A 21,131-nucleotide genomic window follows, 5' to 3' on the forward strand; every position below is an offset into this window, starting at 1 on the left:
AAACCATTAAAAAATATCTTACTGACCCCAAACTTTTTGAATATATACATATATGTATATATATCATATATATATATATATATATATATATATCATTATTTATATATATATAATATTATTAATAATATATATATAATGTATGTAGTGATAATTATATTTTTATTCGTTGGTCATTTTCATTACATATGTTTTTGGGGGGGTCAAATGTCTGTTTTAAGTTACTTTATTTTTTCATATATATTTTTTTTATTTATTTATTTGATTTGATTTAAAATTAATTTCTATACTTGCTTTTGGCATTGTGAAATATCAAAACCATATAAAAGACCAAAGTGCTATAGTATGTAATATGTTCATATGTGCTGTAGTATCTTGGAGACATGCAGAGCCGTTGGTTGTAGTGGCGTGTGCGGTGGCCAATCCCACTCATCCTGCAGGAAGTTGCTTTGATGGCAGGCCTGTTGACTCTGGCGATTTCAGTGCTTTGAGGAGTCAATGGCAGACACAGGACAAACAGCTTTTTATGAAGTGGTATGAAGTTATCTGCTGTCTGTGAGTCTGGCCGGGCTGGTGTTTTACAGCAGATAACGGCAGGCCTCTTGCCTCTCTATCAGCGCTGCGCCACCGGCCGCCTGCGCTCCTCTCTTCGGCGCGCATTAGCTCCTGTCAGTGGCCACGAGTGTGGTTGAGGGTTTGCAGGGGAGGCCAGACAAGGCCAGATAGCCGTTGGCCTGCAGATCAAAGGGTCTCCTTACAGGCCGTTCAGATAAAGCAGCTGTATTTCATGTGGCAGGTATCTAATAGAAAGACACCCCGGTAATGCCACCGTCTGAAATGCTGCATCATGGCAGACAGACGAACTGTGCTTCCTTCACGCCCCCCTTCTTATGCAATATCTATTTTATTGGCCTAGGCGCTTATTGCTGGTAAAAAAAATGAGCCCAGTGTTTTTGTTTGAAGTCATATTGGCCCACAGTGGTGTTTTTCAGGGGTCAGTCATTTCCTCTTTGCTATCCCTGTCAGAGGAAGGCAGGGGGGCTCGACCGGGGTTTGAGCTGCTATGTGTGCCAGATGAAACACAGATAGCTGTTTATGACCTCCGAGTTACACAGCTTGGCCATAGACACTTTTCAGGTTCATTATGTATTATGACTTCAGACTTACAGAACTGTTTTCAAGCCAGTACGGTGTTATTTTTAACAATTTAGCTAACATCATCATAGGTATCATACAATCTGACAAGCAACTATTATAAAGGACAGAAAAAAATGCAGTTTGCAGGGTTAAAATTAACTTGTAATGAGCTTTAATGCAGTGTTAATCAAAATGGTGTTTTGAACTGTTGTTCTCTGTCGTTTTTCTCTGGCAGGCATGTTTGACCGCAGCGTCACCCTGCTGGAGGTGTGTGGCAGCTGGCCTGAGAGTTTCGGACTGCGTCACATGTCCTCTGTGGAAGCCACGGAAGAGGGCCTGAAGGAGAGGCTGGCGGACGCAATGTCTGAGTCGCCCAGCAGAGACATTGTAGGCTCTGGGACAGGTGAGCATTCTCACGCACTCTCACTAATGGTGTACTAATGCACTAATTTTTTTGAAGTTGTAAAGTTGGAGTACGTTTTACAAGAGAATACTTTTTACTGTACTAGAATAGTATTACTCTTTCTACTTCAAAATTTCCCATTTAATTCAATGCGTTATTGCCTATTCTTTGCGATTATTTGTGAAATTTACTAGAAATTTCTGAGTAAAAGTTGTTTGTACTCCAATTTTTGTCAGATAACATACACTCTAAAAAATGCTGGGTTAAAAACAACCCAAATTGGGTTGAAAATGGACAAACCCAGCGTTCGATGTTTTAACCCAGCGTTAAATGTTTGCCCAACATGCTGGGCAGTTTTATTTAACCCAAATATTGTTTAAAAATTACTATATGGCTGGCTTAAAATGAGCCTAAAATAGGTTCAGACACATAATTACTAGAGGCAACAATAATAATCAAAAGGTGAACATTTATTAATAAATGTTTATTGTTTAATTATTCATTAAACTTATCAATAAATGTTAATTTCCAACATATTTTGGGTTCATTTTAAGCAAGCAATACAGTCATTTTTAAACAATAGTTGAGTTAAATAAAACTACCCAGCAGGTTGGGCAAACATTTAACCCAACCGCTGGGTTAAAACAACCCATTCGTTGAGTTTGTCTGTTTCAATCCAACTTGGGTTTTGTTTTTTTAACCCAGCATTTTTTTAGAGTGTACCGTTAAAAGCAACAGTTAACGTCAAATATTTAAAAGGATATTTCTTGCAAAATTCTGTCATCATTTATTCAGCTTTGTCGTTCCAAACCTGTATGACTCTTTCTTCTGTGGAACACAAAATAAGATATTTTGAATAATGTTTGAATAACTTTTTTGTCGAAATAATGAACGTCATTGTACAGAATAGAATAGAAAACACAGACATTTCTCAAAATATCTTCATGAAATTATATTAAGTTATGTGAAAGAAGAGCTTTGAATATGTAATAATAACTCTGTGTAGAAAAAAAAAACCCAGGTATTATTTTTCCTTTTCATCAGCCAAAGTTTGTTCTTCTCATTAGTAGCTCATTAAGTTCAAAAGCAAACTAACTCCCTCGGAAGTTAAAGCGGTAAACCCTATTTTGTTCGATTTGCTCTTGCTAATACCTCCAGTGACTATGGGAATCATTTACTGATCCTCAATCCTGTTCGAATTACGCAGATAAGAATACGTCCTGGCGTATTTACGTGATTTCTCGTACAGATCTTGGAAGAGACACATTTCAGAGGTTTTACAATAACAAATTAGGTCATTCACATTGAGGGAGAGACCGAGCGAAATGAGGGGGGAAATTGCCACTCTTGACAATCCAAATGTTTAACTCATTTAGGAAGCTGCTGCTCTCCGGCCCTCCCCCTCGTCTGAACAAGACTTTCTTTGATATCTGGGGAAGATGGAGGTTGGATCCTGGACGCCGCTGCTTGGAGCAGCGAGGTCACAAGGCCCTAATGCATTTAGCATCGACTGGCCCTCTCTTGTAGCGCGTCTATTAGGCACTAATTTGATTTGTACCTATTCATTTGCAGTCCCTGCAGCAGCACCGAGTTGGCCTTCTCCATAATTGGTTCTGTCTCTATTTTTGCATCATTAGATTAAGCCCGACTCCCGGACACTTGTAGTCTGCGCTTGTCCGTCCATTTATACAGCCTAATGTAACACAAAATTCATTACTGATCACATTAACCTCAACTTTTGGCCCCACGGGTTGGCGGATGAACGTAACGTTAAGCATCTCCTGAAGCAGGAAACCCAGAGTACGGACGAAAAATGGATTGCGGCGAGAGGCTCTAAATATGCAGCATGGTGGCGGGGGACAGGGTGCTGGAGCCTCTGATGAGCACTAGCCATCGGTTATGTCAGTCTGTGTCTTTTTCACCCAGACGTCCGGCTGCAGTTAAGAATCAGTGCCAGACTTTAAAAGATCAAGCCATTCCCATTTGGGTCTTTGTTGAAGGTACCGACTAATGTGGCAGTAAGTGCTGAGAGTAACGGCCGAATATTGGTAATTACCCTATAGTTGTCCAAAGTACCCTCTTCACTTGTTGTCATGAGTCGTGTCTGGGTTGTGTCTAGATGGTAACTCTTGTTCTGTGAAAAGATTCATGTGCGACATAATACAATGTGTTTATGTCTTGCAGAAACTCAGCGACTAGGGTGTGAGATAATGCTATGAATTTGTTGATTTCAATGGACATGGTACGTACCAAGAAAAAAACTGAGGATTTGTGAAGGTGACATATTTTCGGAAACTAATAATTTTTTTTTTTTTTAAATGTGTCTATTTTTCTATTCAGGATTGATTTGAATGTTTAAAAGAACAGCATTTATTTGAAATATAATTTTTTGGTAACATTGTAAAATACCAAAATCACACGGCTATATATTACTGTGTGATTTTGGTAAATAATCATTGTTATGAGTATAATTATTTTTATTTATTTATTTATTTTTGTCTCTAAACTCCCCAGACACCAGCCCTGCTCTTGTAATGCAAGTGCCATAACACTATTCTTAGGCTTTCCACAGAATAAAGTTTGCCATCTTGACATGACTTTATGGCTGATTGGGGAATTATCTGATCAGTTCTAAAGCAATGTGGGATTGTGTCGTTGAGTTGTGGATGAGCCAGTGCATCTGCGTATGTAATACCTGAGCAGCTTTCTTTGTAGTTGTGAGACGCCCCATTTAATAAGCCAGGTTCAGTCGGGAGCTTCTTTGAAGGGTCGAAAGCAGATGGTTTGACACTTAGCATCTCCTCACGCACAGGCACTTCTTCAGAAGAGGATTGTAGCGTCAGGGGACATCTCTGACTCTTCTTCTTCTTTATCAGTCGCTAACTACTTCTCCATGTTTCATTCCATCCACTTTCTCCAGTCCTTGGATTTCCTATTCTTGCCTGGCTGACCATCGATGAAATTGGGAAATTTCCTTGAGAGCTGGGAATTTCTTCCCATGCAGGTGATAGGGAGAGAACTCAAGACTCCCAATTTACCATAACGCAAGGCTCCAAACCTAACAGAATGGAATGTAAGAGAAAACTCTTGAAATGCAGTCATCTTATAATTAGATTTCAGTCAGCGGCATAATGTTGCAAATTGGATTTTTCTCATTGGTGCTAACCCAACGTAAATTCCATTTAAGCAGGGGGAAGAGGACAGGGCTCAACCCTGTCAGCCGCGGTGGCCCTCCCCACACCACCGCTGCCAGTGTTTACTGAGGTTACACACAGGGATTATGTCTCTGTCATTCCTCATTACTCCAGCCGCCCCAAAAAACACATTTATATCTATTTCCCTGTTAAGCCTACAGCACTCAGAGCACATGCTCACATCCCCCCCATCGGCCTTACAGAGCTCTCAGAAAGTAGTAGTGATGTAGACATGACTCTTAAAAATTTGATAATGCTAATACACTGTCTGCCTTTAAACAAAATGCTGCAGCAGAAATTTTCTCTCACGTTTGATTTATTTTAGAGAATCAGTTTGAAGAATGATTCATTGATTCATTTGATTCTTTGTGCACATTACACAGTTATTTAAATTAGAGTGTTTCTAGTTTTCTAGTTTCACGTTAAACGTTTGTTTTCTCATGAAGGTGTAGTAATGTAGTCATGACTTGTAATGTATAGATCAATGCTGATACGGTGTTTATGCTGCTTCCTTGATTTAGACATTTGAACTCATGCTTGTATTTTGAAAGGACATGTGAAAGTTGAAAGGACTCTCCTTTCTTGTCTACTGAACCAAATATAGGTGTTCTTTTAAAATGATTAAGGCCGATGGGTTTTTGTGCACTTGACGGAGAGCCCACACTGTCGAAGTGGGAGATCCCACAATAGCTTCATTGTAAAGAGGATGTTAGCGACAGCTCTCAAGCACTCTCTCTTTCTTTCTTCTTCTTCATCTTCATTCGTGAGTATTCAGTTCGACCCTCAGGGCACATCTTTACTGTCAAAGCAAAACATATATACACTGGAAAACACGCTTAAATCCACACACAAAGATTCTCTCTCTCTCTCTCTCTCAATATAGTTTTATTAATTCATAGAGTAGCTAACTACTTAATTCAGTTTGACTGTAGTTGAACTACTTTCATTTGTGAATATCTAGCCACTTGTTAAGCTACAGTTTCAAAGTAGCTTCCTAACACTGACATGCACACTGAAGCTTTATTTACATGCCTAAGCATTTACATGCCTGCCCCTTAAAACAGTCATGCATGGAAGCTGGTGAAAGAAAGAACACATTTACGTGACCATAGTTTTCCCAACATAAACGGACACATACATGCTGTGACCACCACTGAGCTGACTGAACTGTGACCGGCTGAACTTATGATGATTAGAGCTTTTGTCACGAAACTAGGAACAATGCACTTACATCCGCCAGTAACACTCGTCTGTACATACTTCTCCAATGGCCAGACACTCCAGGGCGCCAAAAATCTGTCTTCCTTTCGATTGGCTGTTAGCACTCGTGAAAGAAGCAGGATGTTTGTTTTCCAACCTCTCCAAAGTCATCAAAACATTCATCACTAACTATTTTAGCCTTTGCACACTAGCTGTCATAATTTAAGTTTATAAAATTGCCAGGTTCTGTTTGAACTGGCTTTATGGTCGAGTTAATTATCTGACCAGGGATTGGTTATTAGTTGACTCTCACGTTCAGAAATCCACAGAAAGTTCCAAAAGATCGCAATGATGTCATTCAGAAAGTCCACAAGCACTTGCGTGTTTGTTTATTTAATATTTTGGCTAATTTGATGATACATTCAGCTATTAATAAGAATGTAGTGTTCTCAGTTCAATCATTTTACTGTTTTAATTCATTCTGCAGAAGTCAGCTGATTTTCTACCCTAAATCAGTGCAGAAATGGAAATGTCTCCCTGCTGACTGACGAAGCTGAGCTTTATGTTGAACTTAAAGCTGTAGTCCGTAACTTTTTTTGGTTAAAAATGATCCAAAATCAATTTTTGAGAATGTATAACCAGAGAGTGTTCAAAACTATCTCCTTACCTTAGCCCGATTCACAATGGTAAGCTTGTAATAATGTTTTCTAATAAAATCGGTACTGGTGGGTTTCTGCGGGAAATTCAAGCATGCAGCCATTCGTCTTTGCATCATTATGTCATGTCTGTTTACATAAAGTCCCAGCTAGTAGGCTATATGGCATGTGAGGATGCTGCTGGTAGCGGATCATTTATAGCTTTTCTCACATCAGCTGGAATAATTAAATTTATCATTTTAATGGCGGATTGTAATCCAGAAAGGTCCAAATGACAATCATCAGTGACAACTGGAGATTCACCCGTAGTCAAAAGCAAAAGACTTCGGACTGCGGAGTGGCTACAGAAATTGAAATCTACAGATAACGCTAATACACACTAAACACACATAGTCACGCAATGCTGATGTTGTTAACATTAACAATTTGAGAACAAAGTATAACCATAATAATAATTTAAACTATAAAATAACGGTTTGACGTGATCTAAGCTATCGTTAGATTTAATCACCATTGGCAGTGCGATTTATTGTAATGCTTTTTTTCCTCAGTTGGTCAGAACAAAAGTGGCAGACATGTTACTTGTTCAGATGACATTTTCCAGTGAAAATTCTTATTTTAGTCATACTTCCAAGACTACAATCTGTGATTCCGAAGTACAGTATCCACACCGATGTGGTGACTGACAGCAAACATTAGATTCATCTGCGCTAAGGAGCCATGCCGATGCACAGCCCACGTAAAGATGATAATTCCGCAAATAACTGCAATTGCAGGTTTCAAACAGAGATGGCGACAAAGAGGCAAAACTTACAGACTGCAGCTTTAAAGTAGATTTAAATGTTATTGCTAATGCTAACGCAGAATGATCCTCACCCGCTATTATTTATTCCATGTATGCTAACAGAAAAAATTTAGGTTTGATTGAGAATTAGGCATAAACATAAATCAAACAGGCCTTGAGTTGGTGATATGCAACAAGCATATTTACATGTCATTATTCCAGGTACTATAATGGCATAGCAGATTATCCCAGCGTACATTGGGGTAGATCCATAACGGCTTACTGAAAAACCTCCATTGTTTGCTTACCTGGTTAATAACAGCAATGTTCCCTGTTTAAATTGGACTAACTCATAAGTATTCTTTTGCCAAATTGTAAGCTATTATCAGAGAGACCGTTCCATATCTTAATGTCACGGCTCATTTTATCGTGCCACGATAACCATCACTGGATCAACAAGACACAGCTGAAAGCACAGCAGCCCAGTCATTCGCCGTGCAAAGGACTTAGCTTGCGCTAATCAATCATCCGCCACCTATGAGCAGCACACGGACGATGGATTGCATAAACAAGCCTAGCACTAATCTGGGTCTGCTCAATCTCCTGCCAAACCAAAGTTCCTCAGTAGAAGTGTGCTGGACCATGAAGTTGCGCTAAAAAGACTGTAACTTTGGTAAAAGTGTTTAGCTGCTTCTTGTGAGTTTGGTAAGTGTTGCCGCTCTAAAATACATCCATATGTAATTTCAATCGTCCTTTTCTTTAAACTACCCCTTTTTAAACTGCTTCTCTTCCAGAACACAATGACACTACATTTGTGGGTAAGAGGGCAGGCGTGATCATAGGAATATTAGGTCCATTTCTGCATGCTGTGTTGATCTGACCTGTGGAGCTGTTGCTGAAGATAAGGCCTGCAGCTCTCAGTGATTTTACTGTGCCATTGACCCTGATGGTTGAGCTCAGCTGTAGCTGACATCATTACTTACACTCTCTGAGACGAGGAGCACAAATACAGATATATCTGTGCTTATAGCACATAGATTTAGATAGAGAAAGAGAGATTAAAAAAGAGGTCACTTTGAGTGTTGGACTATAAAAGACAGTAGAAAGTAAGGTGGTATCAGTGCATGGCTGCATGGTGAGGTGGCCAGGAGGGGAATGAAGTGTGAAAACAGGAACACAATCATTATTTCCTCCCTTCGGCACTCACCCATTCATCCCATGGTCAGTCTCTTCAGTTCAACCAAAGGTTTGAGAGTAATGTGCAGCGACAGGGTGAGACGATGAAGAAGAATTCCTGCATTCAGAGCCTTTCTTTCTCTCTCTGCCCCAATCCGTCAGTGACACATTGGGCCTGGATATCATTTTAGCATTTATCCCCTACTTTTTTCCCTCATTGTTCTTCTAGCCTACAAACTAGTTGCTAAAACAGTAAAGAAAGGGACAGAAGCTGGGACTGAGGCTAGAAACCGAAGCTTGCCATAAATGGGCTTTTTGTGGGATTTTTTGAGACTGCACTTAACAGCTCGCTCAAGGGAGCGAAAGTCAGAAAATAGCGGCTCAGAAAGAAAGAAGAGCGAAAGAAAGCGAGACAGCTGAGGGGGTGGAAGGAGCACTTTTAAAAGATGTTCCAGTATGTCTAGACATGGTGTTGGTGAAACATGACGAAAGCGTCAGGCATTTGAGAGCGCTGCAAATGGAAGCAAGAGGCAGGTGTCGGTGAGACATCCTGCGTGTCAGAGCGGCTCAGAGCTGTGATTCCACAACTGATCCGGACTCGTAAGGCATTTACTGTGTTTAGCCTCTCAGGAGTATGAAGAAGTTCATTATTCAATACCGCACTTACCTTCCTCTTTTCTTTCTTCTCTTCTTTCTCTCAAACTCACCCTTCCTCTCCTTTCACAGCTACACGTGTGCTGTATATATATCAGTAAAAGAGGTTGCATGAATTAGTGATAGAGGACATAATGGAGGGGTTTCTTGAAGGCGCAGTTGAAAGGCGTTACAGCGCTAACGGTCCGCACCGATATGAGATCACTGACCTGACTGCAGCACTTTCCAGGAAAGTGAAAAGAGGAGAGAGGACGTGAAGAAAGCAAGGGCGGGAGAGTGTGACTGTCGCTGCCTGTGCCACTGCCTCCCTTTCACACACACACACACACACGGTGCTCTAATGGCCTCACACTTAGGAAAGCACTCACACACGCCTCTCTCAGTGCTGTGAATAAACATTTTCTCTCTTTCTTCCTCTAGAGGCGTTCCGGCACTTTCAGGTGATCGTGCGCTCAAAGAGGACAACATCATTTAGCACTATTATTTAATTGCTTAGTGATGATCTGACTAATGCAAAGCAAAATGGTAATTATGCAAAGCAGAAATGGCATTGCTGTTTATTTTCTAATGTGTTTGTGGTTGGTAGATGAAAGCTCAGCTTTAAAGCGCTGTCATCCGGTGTGGTGTTGGTGAGCATGTGCGAGCTTGAGCTTCGGGGCTAGTGAGTGAGCAATGGTGCTTTTCACTGAAAGACCAGCTGAGTGCAGGATTCCTCCTTGGGCTACAGGGCTTTAGTGAACCTCGCTCTGTTAGAGAGACTTTGTGTGTGTATGTGTATGCGTGTGTGTGTACTGGCCCCACATTTCAAGATGCTTGGCATGGCATACGGCTCCGCAGCCGTCATGCTGACCGTGCCCATCAATCAAAGAGACATAAAGCAATATGGACAGCAATTAAATCAACTAATTGAATCAAAACTCAAATTAAGCCACCAGCCTGAGTGGTTTGTAATTGTAAATGGCATGAGCCTTCCATCCCACTGGCTTAAATTTGAGACCTGCGCCTTGAGCAACTATTTAACCAATTACTCTGCTAGCAGTAATAGACCTTCTTAATGCTGGCAGAATCTGAGTGATTTTGTTTGACTTGAGTTTTTTATTCAGGCTGTGGTCTACTTATAGCCTGTGCAATAAATAAAGAATCAGTCATGTTTATCTTAATGGATTTTGGCCATGTTTTGCCCATTTAGCACATTTGAAAAGTTTGCTATCACTGTATACTATTCAGAAGCAGTTCAAATAAACCAATTGGATTACAAAAGAAGTCGTTTGAGAGTCATTAGTGGTGTTGCCTATAAAGTGCAACAGTGCACGCCCACTTTTTAAGCTGTGCTGCCTCTAGAAGTGTTTTCCCCATTCATTTTTTCCATAGAGATTCTTCATGCTAGAGTTTGAAGGCATGAATCAAGCTAACCAGCTCCAAAGTGAGCCACAACATTATAAAGTTTGATTTGAACTAAAATAGTTTTTGAAAATTGGACAAAACAAAAAAAACAAAAACAAAAGGGATACATTTACTTTAATGAGGGAACTACAATCCCATGAAGCACTGCAGACAATACCATTCAAATGTTTGGGGTGTGTGTGTGTATATATATATATATATATATATATATATATATATATAATATATTAATGAATGAATGATATATATATATATATATATATATATATATATATATATATATATATATTAATGAATGAATGAAATTAAGTTGTATTTTTTTATTCAGCAAGGATGCATTAATTTGATCGAAATTGACTTTTAGTCCCTTTAAGTGTCTTGACTTGACTTGATACTGAAAATACAGCTTTGCCATCATAAGAATCAAATAATTTTAAATTGTAATACAATTTCATAATATTACTGTTTTTAATGTATTTTTGATCAATTAAATTCAGCCTGGATGAACATTAAAAACATTTTTACCAACCTCAATCTGTTGATTGGTGTATTCAAATGAAAATCAATGGAAAAAAATAAAACTAATGTTGTTGATTTCAAGTATGACAGGATAAATATTTTAGAAACTACCCGAAAAATATTCAGATATGATGATTAAGTGTGTACAGTATGTCATTTGCAGTGCTTCATGGGAGAGAGTGGTCGCTGCTGAGCTTTTTTGGCGTTATTTAAACTTATTTTGTAAAACAAGTTGAAATAATACAGACTAATGGCTTTAACAAAAGTAAATACACCATTGATTAACAACCTCAGAGCTCACATCATTTATAAATGTTTATTGTTAAAGGATTAGTTCAATTTAAAATGAAAATTACCCCAAGCTTTACTCACCCTCAAGCCAAGTGTACATGACTTTCTTCTTTCTGATGAACACAATCGGAGTTATATTAATAAATATGCTGATGCATCCAAGCTTTATAATGGCAGTGAACGGGACCAACAAGTATGAAGCTCAGGAAAGTGCACCCATCCATTATAAACGTACTTCATACGGCTCCGGGGGGTTAATAAAGGCCTTCTGAAGCAAAGCGATGCATTTGTGTAAGAAAAATATCCATATTTAACAAGTTATAAAGTAAAATATCTAGCTTCCGCCAGACCGTCTTCCGTATTCAACTTACGAAGAAAGTTTAACGCCTCTCACAGTTCAAAGCGCTTACACTACAGCCTACGCCTTCCGTATTCAACTTACGAGTCAACTTAAAAAAGTTGGCGGAAGCTAGATATTTTAGCATCAGACGGCAGACTTTAGCATCATGTGTCCAAGAACAACATTTCCTAGAAACATTTTCTCTTGCTCTTCCAACTCATTCATCACCTTTGTGTTATTTCAGTAAAAGTAAGAAAAGGAAAAAGTATATCTGAGAAGAAAATGAATCATTTAAAACTATAAGTGTATATGTGGAGAGTCATTCACACCTCTGTGATAATGCTACACTAGAGCCTCGTTGAGTTCGGAGATTACATGCAGGAACATGAATATGCTTTCATTTCAACACTGTGTTCTAGTTAGAAACACGGCAGCAAAGTGAGATCTAAGAGTGTGGTCATGGTCATAAATGTGATATATTTTTTAAGACTATAAGTTTTATCATTCATAACTCACATTGCCGTCTGCCGCAGTCCTACTTTTTAGTTTACACTCAACTAGATTTCTTTCTGAAAAAATACTTTATTGCTGGTTGCTAGAGTGTTGATAGCCAGATGTTAGGGTGGTCAATAGTAATGAAAAGCACTTTCTGTGAAATGATCATGAAGTGAAAGAGTCTGTTTGGTCTGTCTGACGTTTGACCCTCCGGGCCGTCTGCATGCAGAGAGAGGATGTCTGATCCCTCACACGCATCACCGTGGCCTCCACCAATAGCTCGGCTCTGGTTCTAATGAGTAAATGAGAAATGTGCCCTTGCTGGAAGATGGTATGTGCCAGGGCAGCAGAGGTTACAGTAGGTTTTCATTATATGTAATTGAAAGCACAATGGAGGCCGGCCACCTTTACCTGCATCGCTCTTGAAAGCTCATTCTGTATTACCATGAAATATGGAGACTTTCACGTGTGGGCGGGGCTTAATGATTGAAGTTCCTGCCTTCCGTCCTCTCTGATAGGGTCTTGTCAGTTTGGCACTGGACTTTGCTTCCAGTCCGGAAAGGGTCTCTCACACACACATGACTATTAATGGCCCAGACAGAATGAGTAAACTGGATACAGGATGAAGTCCTGTCAGATTAATAGTGTCCCATACACACTCACAATGCCCCTCAGCTGCTAATTCCCATCTTTTTATAAGGATGGCTCGCTTAATGCTAGCTTTACAATTGAGTGATAATCTCAGAGGGGCTGTGAAATAACTGTCAACTGTGTGCGTGTGTGTGTACTTGTTTTGGCTATACTTGTGAGGACCAAATGTCCTCATTTATATTGTGAAATACTTTGACAACCCACTAGTGAGGACATTTGACTGGTCCTCACTAGTTAAAAAGGCTTATAAATCAGCCAAAATAAGTTTTTATTTAAATGTGGTGTTTTGCACATGTTTCTGTGATGGGTAGGTTTAGGAGTAGGGGTTGGGTTAGTGATAGAAAATATTAACCTGATATAAAATCAGTGAAAGTCTATGCAAAGTCCTCACTAAGACAGCAAAACAAATGTGTGTGTGTGTGTTTGTATATATGGTTTACGAGTACACAAATGTGTATAATGATATTACAAAGTAATCGTTGGTTTAAAACTACAGATACAACTTAGGCATGTTTGTATTCCCGCCCATGACAATCGGGGTGGCACTGGCATCAACAGCCAAATTTTATTAAAGCCCATCTTACCAGCAGTGAATTACCCCTTTAAGAAACAGCACAGTTTACCCACTGACACATCTTACCCCACTCTAGGAGTGGATATAGAAAATTATTTATAGGGTGGCAAGGGGGTGGCATGAGGACTGTGAGAGCTGGCAACACCAAAGCAAGCAAGCATTTAATCATTCATCTATACTATACTATAAAAAAAAACATGACCACGACAATCATCGGGGTCCAAGCACCAATAGGCCATGTGAATGATCAGTGATCCAATTGAAGTGTATTTTATGATGTGGTTTGATTTAAGTTGGAAAATTCCATCTTGTATCTTCACTGAAAGTTAGGGTTTGATAAAAGGCAACAGCAACACACGTGTCAAAAAGGGCATCTCCTTTAATTACTGTTAGATTAAGGGAGAAGTTAAAAAAAAAAACCTGTATAAAATTTTTACTGTCGTAAGGCATGTTATCATAATATATGTGGTGTATGTGTGGACTCAACATTTTAATTTAGATGAATCGCATGTCAAAGGATGTCAAAGACAATTTCAAATGAATGTAAAGATATAATTTACAGCTCAAAACCTTATTTATCTGAAGCATTTACCTTAAGGCCCTTTTTATTTTTTTATATATTTCTAATATGTGTAGCCTAACCTTACGCTTGCAGTTTAAGTGTTTGTTTTAATATTCATACCGTAACAGTAAATAACTGTCTATATAGAGATTTTATAATATATATTATCTTGAAAAAGACAAATAAATGGTCTCTTCATTTTAAATGGACAGCAATATAGCTAATCATGTCTGGCAACTTAAAAAATTTGTTTCATTGGGGTCTATAGTTAAACATTTAGGGCCCTATCATACACTCAGCGCAATGCGGCGCCAGGTGGGACGCAAGTGTTTTTTGCTAGATTCAACCCAACGCAGTTATCATTTTCACGTCCTGTGCCACATTGTTTAAATAGCAAATGCATTTGCACCCATTTGTGTGCCCATGGGCGTGCTGGTCTGAAAACGAGGTGTGTTGAGGTGCATTGTTGGCATGTTGCTATTTTGAGGCAACTGAAAACGACTGTTTCATTGACCCATAGACTCATTTTTAAATAGTTTTATTCACTGACTAATGCCGTACTACAATGGATGGTCTAAATGGATGGATTTCTGGATGGTTGATGAATGGCCACCACGTTCCAACAAGACTGCGACGTCAGCAAGGAGCTAGCTGATGATGATTTGGGCTGGAATATTGGGAAGTGAGATGGAAGGTCCCTTTAGGGTCTCTGAAGGTATTAAAATGACTTTTGCAATATATGTGGAGTTCATAACTGGCCATTTTCAGCTATGGTATAAAAAGGAGGATAGTGCCTTCTGAAATACAGTGCACTATGCACTATCCCATGCTGCAAAAAAACACCACAGCAATAAAACTGTTTGAAAATGTATTTCTACACCCACTGTAAATGTTTCTCTTTGTGACCAATAATGTGGTACAAAAAACACTGGTTATATTAATATTTTATACTGGGATACATCTGGGGTGGCAATACTTTTTCTTAGGGTGGCAGTTGCCACCCTGTGCCACCCCAGTAAATCCACCCCTGCACATGCATTTATCATGTCAGGCACAGAAACATGACTTGGAGAGAAGAATGACAAGAGAGTGCTAATCAACTGCAGCTGCGACCACGCTATACGATTAAAGTGCAAACAAGAAACTGAATTCTTAAAGGGTGCACATCAGAGTAAGTTACGCCCTCTGTCCCGTTTACCCCTCTCTCTCTTCCTCATAATGGGGGCACAAATTGGGTCCACTCTCTCATTGGCATTTACACTGGCACAGCAGTCTGATGAAGGGCTCTTTATATGCTTTGATCCTGTTTGGTTTCCATCTAATGACCAGCTGACTCCCCCTCAGTGAGCTGCGCTCAAGCCGCATGTTCTCTGTCACTGAGTTGTGTTCTGCCCGGAGTGAGTCTAATGTGTAAGCATGCGCTGGTTACCCACAGCAAACAGTGTTCTAGGATCGAGAAATGTCTGTGCCACGCTGGACTGGTGTTTACTGCCGAAAACCAGCCTGTTTTATAATATTCTGCTGGTGCCTGGTTTCTGGGGACCAGGCACTCGTGGTGCAGCCGCAACGATCAGACATGAGGGGGAATAGAAACAGAAAGAATTTCACAGTGCGTGTAAAGAGTTTTAGGGGGAGATTTTATATCGCTTGTAAGTATTCAGTATAAAAGAAGGCTGCTAGTAGAGATAATGAATTATATGTGTATGTTTTATGACTTGCAACTCAACCAATCATATTTATAATGTATGCATATATGAAGTAGCTGTTTTTGTACTGCTGCTTATATTTATCTGTTATCATTTATTATTCATAATTATGACCACTTTCTGGAGAAATTCATAATTTTATATATACTTAAGACAAATATTCCTATCATTTGGTTGATGTCAATCAAATAAAATCCTAATTAAATCGAAATTAAAAAAAGAAAAATAATTATATAATTTTATGAGCTACCATTTATTTTGTAAAGTATTTAATTTACTGAATATTACTACAAATTAAATACTTTACAAATAAATGGTATGTCATATAATTCTATAATTAATTAAATTAAATTTATTAGATTTTACTGGAATATACATGAATAGTACTTCATATAATTATATTATTGAAGTGTTTATTTTACAATATATAATTTTACATGTGAATGGTATTTTATATAATTATACAATTTAATTTAATAATTACTAAATATTAATAATTAATGAATAATTATACAAAATTTAATTTATTGAATTTTACTGTAAATAAAATACTTTACAAATTTCACTTTTCACTTAACTTTCTATAATTATATAATTATATATAATAAGTATATAATTATACTATTAAAGTATTTAATTTACTGGGTTTTACTGTAAATTAAATACTTTAATTTTTATATATATATATATATATATATATATATATATATATATATATATATATATATATATATATATACAGTCAAACTAAAATTTATTCAGGCACCTTGAACATTTCATTCATTAATACAGTTTATTCACTATAGTTTGAAAAAAATGATAATAAAATATGACAAGATCTCAGAGTTAAACTGTGTCACAAAAATTAATCTTAATTATGTCAGATAACACTTAGCAAAACATGGTCATGTTCAAAGTGTCTAAATAATTTTTGGTTCCAAATATTTATCAGTTTTATTGGTAATCCACTGTATGAAGAATTTTTGGGTATAATATGTCACTTTTACTGTTTACTTTATTTTGCTATCCTCACTTACATAAATGAATTATAGTGTCCTGCACCCACTAGTAAAAATATACATTAAAAAAATGTCTGAATAATTTTTGGTTTGACTGTATATATAGTTCCAGTGAAAATTATGATATAAAGTTACTCGTACTTTGATATAAGATTCTGTTGATACTCCCCACCCCTAGAGTGTGACATCATTATTTACACTGCACTAAGGCCAAGAGCACAGTTTCTAGCGGAAACTTATCACCGCTGGCGCTCTCCCTTACATGCAGATTCACAAACAAACACACGCCGCCTGCGGTCCACGACAGTACATTTCTCCGGTCCAGGTGTGGGCCCTGACCATCTGCGCCCTGCCTGTAATTAGTCCAGCGCTGCGTGGCATCATTTAACCAGTGCTTATTTGTTTAGAGTGGCGCGTATGCCCACATGCGAGCGGGTTTCGGCTCTGCCACACTGTGTGCCTATGCTATCTGCTGGGCACACGAGGAAAAGCAGAGTCACCGTCTCTTCCCTGGCACACTTCTTTAGCTATGAGCCTGTAGAACAGGATTTACGATCACCTGTCACAGGGGTATGTGCACAAAAGCAAACAAACAGCTCCTCTCCTCCCCCACGAGCGCAAATCATCAGGGGGAATGTGGCCACCCAGTCCCTGCTATCATTTTAGCACCGTACAGTGTGTGTGTTTGAGATGTTCTGTATACACACCAGATAAAACCTGAAAAATTATGGACATGACCATTCTGCATCTGATGTATGTTCAAAACACTGCATATATCTCAGCGGTTATGAGTCCCTGCTGTCGGTGACTGTGTATACAATAGACAAAGTTTAACAACATGTAACATCCGCAACATATACAGTACAAATCATGCTGAGAATAACACTCTCCACAAGGTGCCAAAACACAGTCCTTGTCCTTTATATCCACAAATATTTAGGGCCCGAGCGCCGATGGTGCGAGGACCCTCTTGGAATTGCTCTGTTTATTATTTATTATATATATATATATTTTTTTTTCTATTTCTTTTCTCTTTTTTTCACCTTTCCTATTTTTTCTTCAGTTTTTGGTTCTGTTTACTTTTTCACATTTTAGCCATCTATTAAAGTGAGTTTTTTTTTTTTTTTTTTGTACGAGCATAATATATGGTTTTATTATTGATAGCATTATATCTTTCTCTCTTTTCTAGCAGCTTGTTTTGAGAAGTGTGCAAATTATACAGTGACTTTTAAGGAGGTTTTTTCAGGCCGCAAACTGTTAGCTGCACCATCAACTAAACATTAACTGATATTAAAGATAATTTAAACTAATGTAAATGTCTTTTTTTAGATATGTTTGTATATTTAAGTCATAATAACAATATTCCATCCAATGATGATTCTAATGAAAAGTACTCAGGTACCTGAGTGACCTGTTGCCATGGTTTCTTCTTCAGGAGAAGACCATTTATGTTTGAGAGTATTTATTGACCGCAAGATTTTTTAAAAGAAGTCTCTTCTGCTCACCAAGGCATTTATTTCAATAAATCAAAAATATAGTAACCGTACAGTAACCCTAACCGTAACTCTATTATAAGTACATGTATTTAATTAATATTACTTAGTACTTACTAGAGGAAGTAAATTGTAACTACGTCACCTTAAAATAAAGTGTAACCCAAATTAAAATAAGTGTTTTCTTTTTTAATGTATTTTAAAATCTGTGATTACAAACCAAATTCTTTCAGCATCATTACTGCAGTTTTCAGTGTCACATGATTCTTCAGAAATCATTCTAATATGCTAATTTGCTCCCCGGGAAACATTTCTTATTATTATCAATGTTGAAAACGGTTGTGCTGCTTAATATTTTTGTGGAATAATTTTTTTTTTTTTTTAGAATTCTTTGATGAATAAAAGGTTCAAAAGAACAACAGTTTTATGTGAAATGGAAATCTTTTCTAACAACACAAGTCTTCACTGTCACTTTTGAACAATTTAGCCTTTTGTTGTTGTTGTTGTTGTTGTTGTTATCTCATTATTCACTTTAAATTAACCATAACTTGTTTTTCTTTATAAAGTAAAATGATTCCCAAGATTCTCACAGTCCTGTCATTATTCTGAAATCTGAAGCATTGTTCGTCTCATTACAGAAGTTCAGACGATTATGAATCGCCGTGTTCTTTCTTGAATTGCAAACACTTCATTTATATTTGATATTGGAATTGAACAGCTACAAGTAACTTGTGATATTTATTTAACTAAATTCTACTAAATTGACGCTCTTAACATGAACACACCTTTACAGTAATACAGTGAATCCACTTAAAATCTTTTCTGTCATCAAGCACAGCAGTGTTTTTGAATAACAGTGTGCGTCATGATTATGTTGTTATTTGCTTCATCTTCTTCTCTCTGTCTGTTTTTAATGCAGCAGAGCTGCAGAGGGAGGGAAGCATCGAGACGCTCAGCAATAGTTCTGGCTCCACCAGCGGCAGCATTCCCCGGAACTTCGAGGGCTACCGATCCCCTCTCCCCACCAATGAAAGCCAGCCCCTCAGCCTCTACCCCACCGCATTCCCCTAAAACCAGCAGTCCCGCCCGAAGAAATCTCTCTGTCGCCTTTGGACAATCTTGACAGCACAACCACAACACATGATATTACCCCAACACAACACACCATGAGAGAAGCCACTCTCTCTCTCTGTGTGTGTTTTCCTGCCATCCTGCTCTGCTATATCTTTTCTCTGTTCTTTAAAATGTGGATTTTCCTTTAATCAAACTTGGCATGCAGTAAAACCCTGTTCATTGAGGCCCGGAGTTAACATCCTTTGTCATTCACTTCCCTTGTAGATTCATGTTAATGTATCCTCCATCTGAGACAGAGTGCACATATATTAACCTTGATGGGTCGGATGTACTGTAGAAGGGATTGGTTGGAGTTGCCACTTTTCTCAAAGACGTGTCATATTACCAATATCATTATCAATCGAACTTCCAGTGCGTATCTTTACTGAGCGTGTGTGAGTGTTGTGTGATAGAGAGTGTGTGTTCATCAGATTACCTCTCAGTAGTTGAGTTTAGGTTATGCCAACGTTATCTCACGACCAATTCATACGTATTTTACGAGGTGGCTATAATTCGTACGACCTTACTCGTACGATTTGTGTGTAAACCCCAGTGATGGGTAGGTTAGGGGTAGGTCATTCATATGAATTTGGCAACTCGTAAAATATGTACGATTTAGCAAAAAACATACTAATTCGTACATGTGAGGTCATGCGAATTAACCACCTTGTAAAATACGTACGAATTGGCGTGAGTTTGGGTTGGTTATGCTGATTTTTTTTTTCCCGATCAACACATATGTTGCTATCATTATGTGATGTTTTAGTAGACGTACTGTAGTTAAAATTTGAATTGATCCGACTTTTATAGGTAATTAAAATTGGTTATGTTTACAATTTAATCTTGTGTTACATTATAGTGTTTATTATCCTGCACATTTTTTCTGTATATTTGGTTAGATTTTTTTTTTTTTTTTTTTTTTTTTTTGATAGTTTTTAACCAAAGTCCGTTTCTTGGACTTCTTTGCTTTATAAATTCAGATTCTGATAACTTTTAGTTTATGGGTAAATGTGAAAAGTATTGATTCTATCAAAAGGGATGATTGTTTGCTAATGCTTCCACGTTTGATTGGCTTTATAGGATGTGTGCGAGGCTGATATTTAGCAGTGGCGCTATCGAGGATCCACAGCGAGTTTCATTCAGCTCAGGTGATTTAGACAGTACCCAAATTTTTAAAAAAAGTAGTTTCATTATTATCATTATCAACAATATATCATTTTGTATTAGCTTGTTTAACTGTTTTAAATTGCTGTTTGAAGAATGTTAACTTGATTGATTGGTTGTAACATTTTACACACACACACAACTATTGATAAATACCAATTAAACTGATATAAGAACTGTGAATAAACGGTCCTAATCATCAGCTTGTCAAAAAGCTTAAAGAGCTGCTGTTGGCTGACAGCTCAGTGCATGTTGAAAGTAGCTGGAGAGGAAACATGATGGGGTAATTCAGCATAATTTATAACGGCATTCAAGTTGGCATGACTTTCACTCTGAATGCATTGCACATGCTTTATATGGACTCCAATATTTTTATTTTTTTTTTGTAATGTTATCTTGAAATAGGAGTTTATGCAAGTGAATCTACCAAGTCTTCTATATATTTGTGTGTTTGCTTAATACAGTATATGCATTTTGACTTTCACAGTTCTTTTCCCTTGTTAACTTACCTTGCTCTCTCCTGAATATATTTGTTATACAAAAAAAATAAATGCATTTAAATGATGAGATAAAAATCTGGGCTCGAGGCTACAAATCTC

General features: G+C 37.9%; 1 protein-coding gene across 8 annotated transcripts in view; it reads left to right on the forward strand.

Moving 5' to 3' along the window:
* Positions 1–21,107, forward strand: part of bcas3 (BCAS3 microtubule associated cell migration factor) — a 261,158-nt gene extending 240,051 nt beyond the window's left edge. For 5 of the 8 annotated variants that reach the window (XM_051863581.1, XM_051863579.1, XM_051863584.1 and 2 more), the window contains 2 exons: positions 1,370–1,537; positions 19,175–21,107. In XM_051863581.1, the coding sequence (XP_051719541.1) occupies positions 1,370–1,537; positions 19,175–19,326 (320 nt within the window). In that variant the 3' untranslated portion in view covers positions 19,327–21,107. The remainder of the gene's footprint in view (positions 1–1,369; positions 1,538–19,174) is intronic. The other 3 variants (XM_051863582.1, XM_051863585.1, XM_051863587.1) reach the window with 1 other exon arrangement.
* Positions 21,108–21,131: the final 24 nt, after the last annotated feature.

The sequence above is a fragment of the Ctenopharyngodon idella genome, chromosome 15 (genome assembly GCF_019924925.1).
Source record: "Ctenopharyngodon idella isolate HZGC_01 chromosome 15, HZGC01, whole genome shotgun sequence".
Classification (NCBI taxonomy): Eukaryota; Metazoa; Chordata; class Actinopteri; order Cypriniformes; family Xenocyprididae; genus Ctenopharyngodon; species Ctenopharyngodon idella.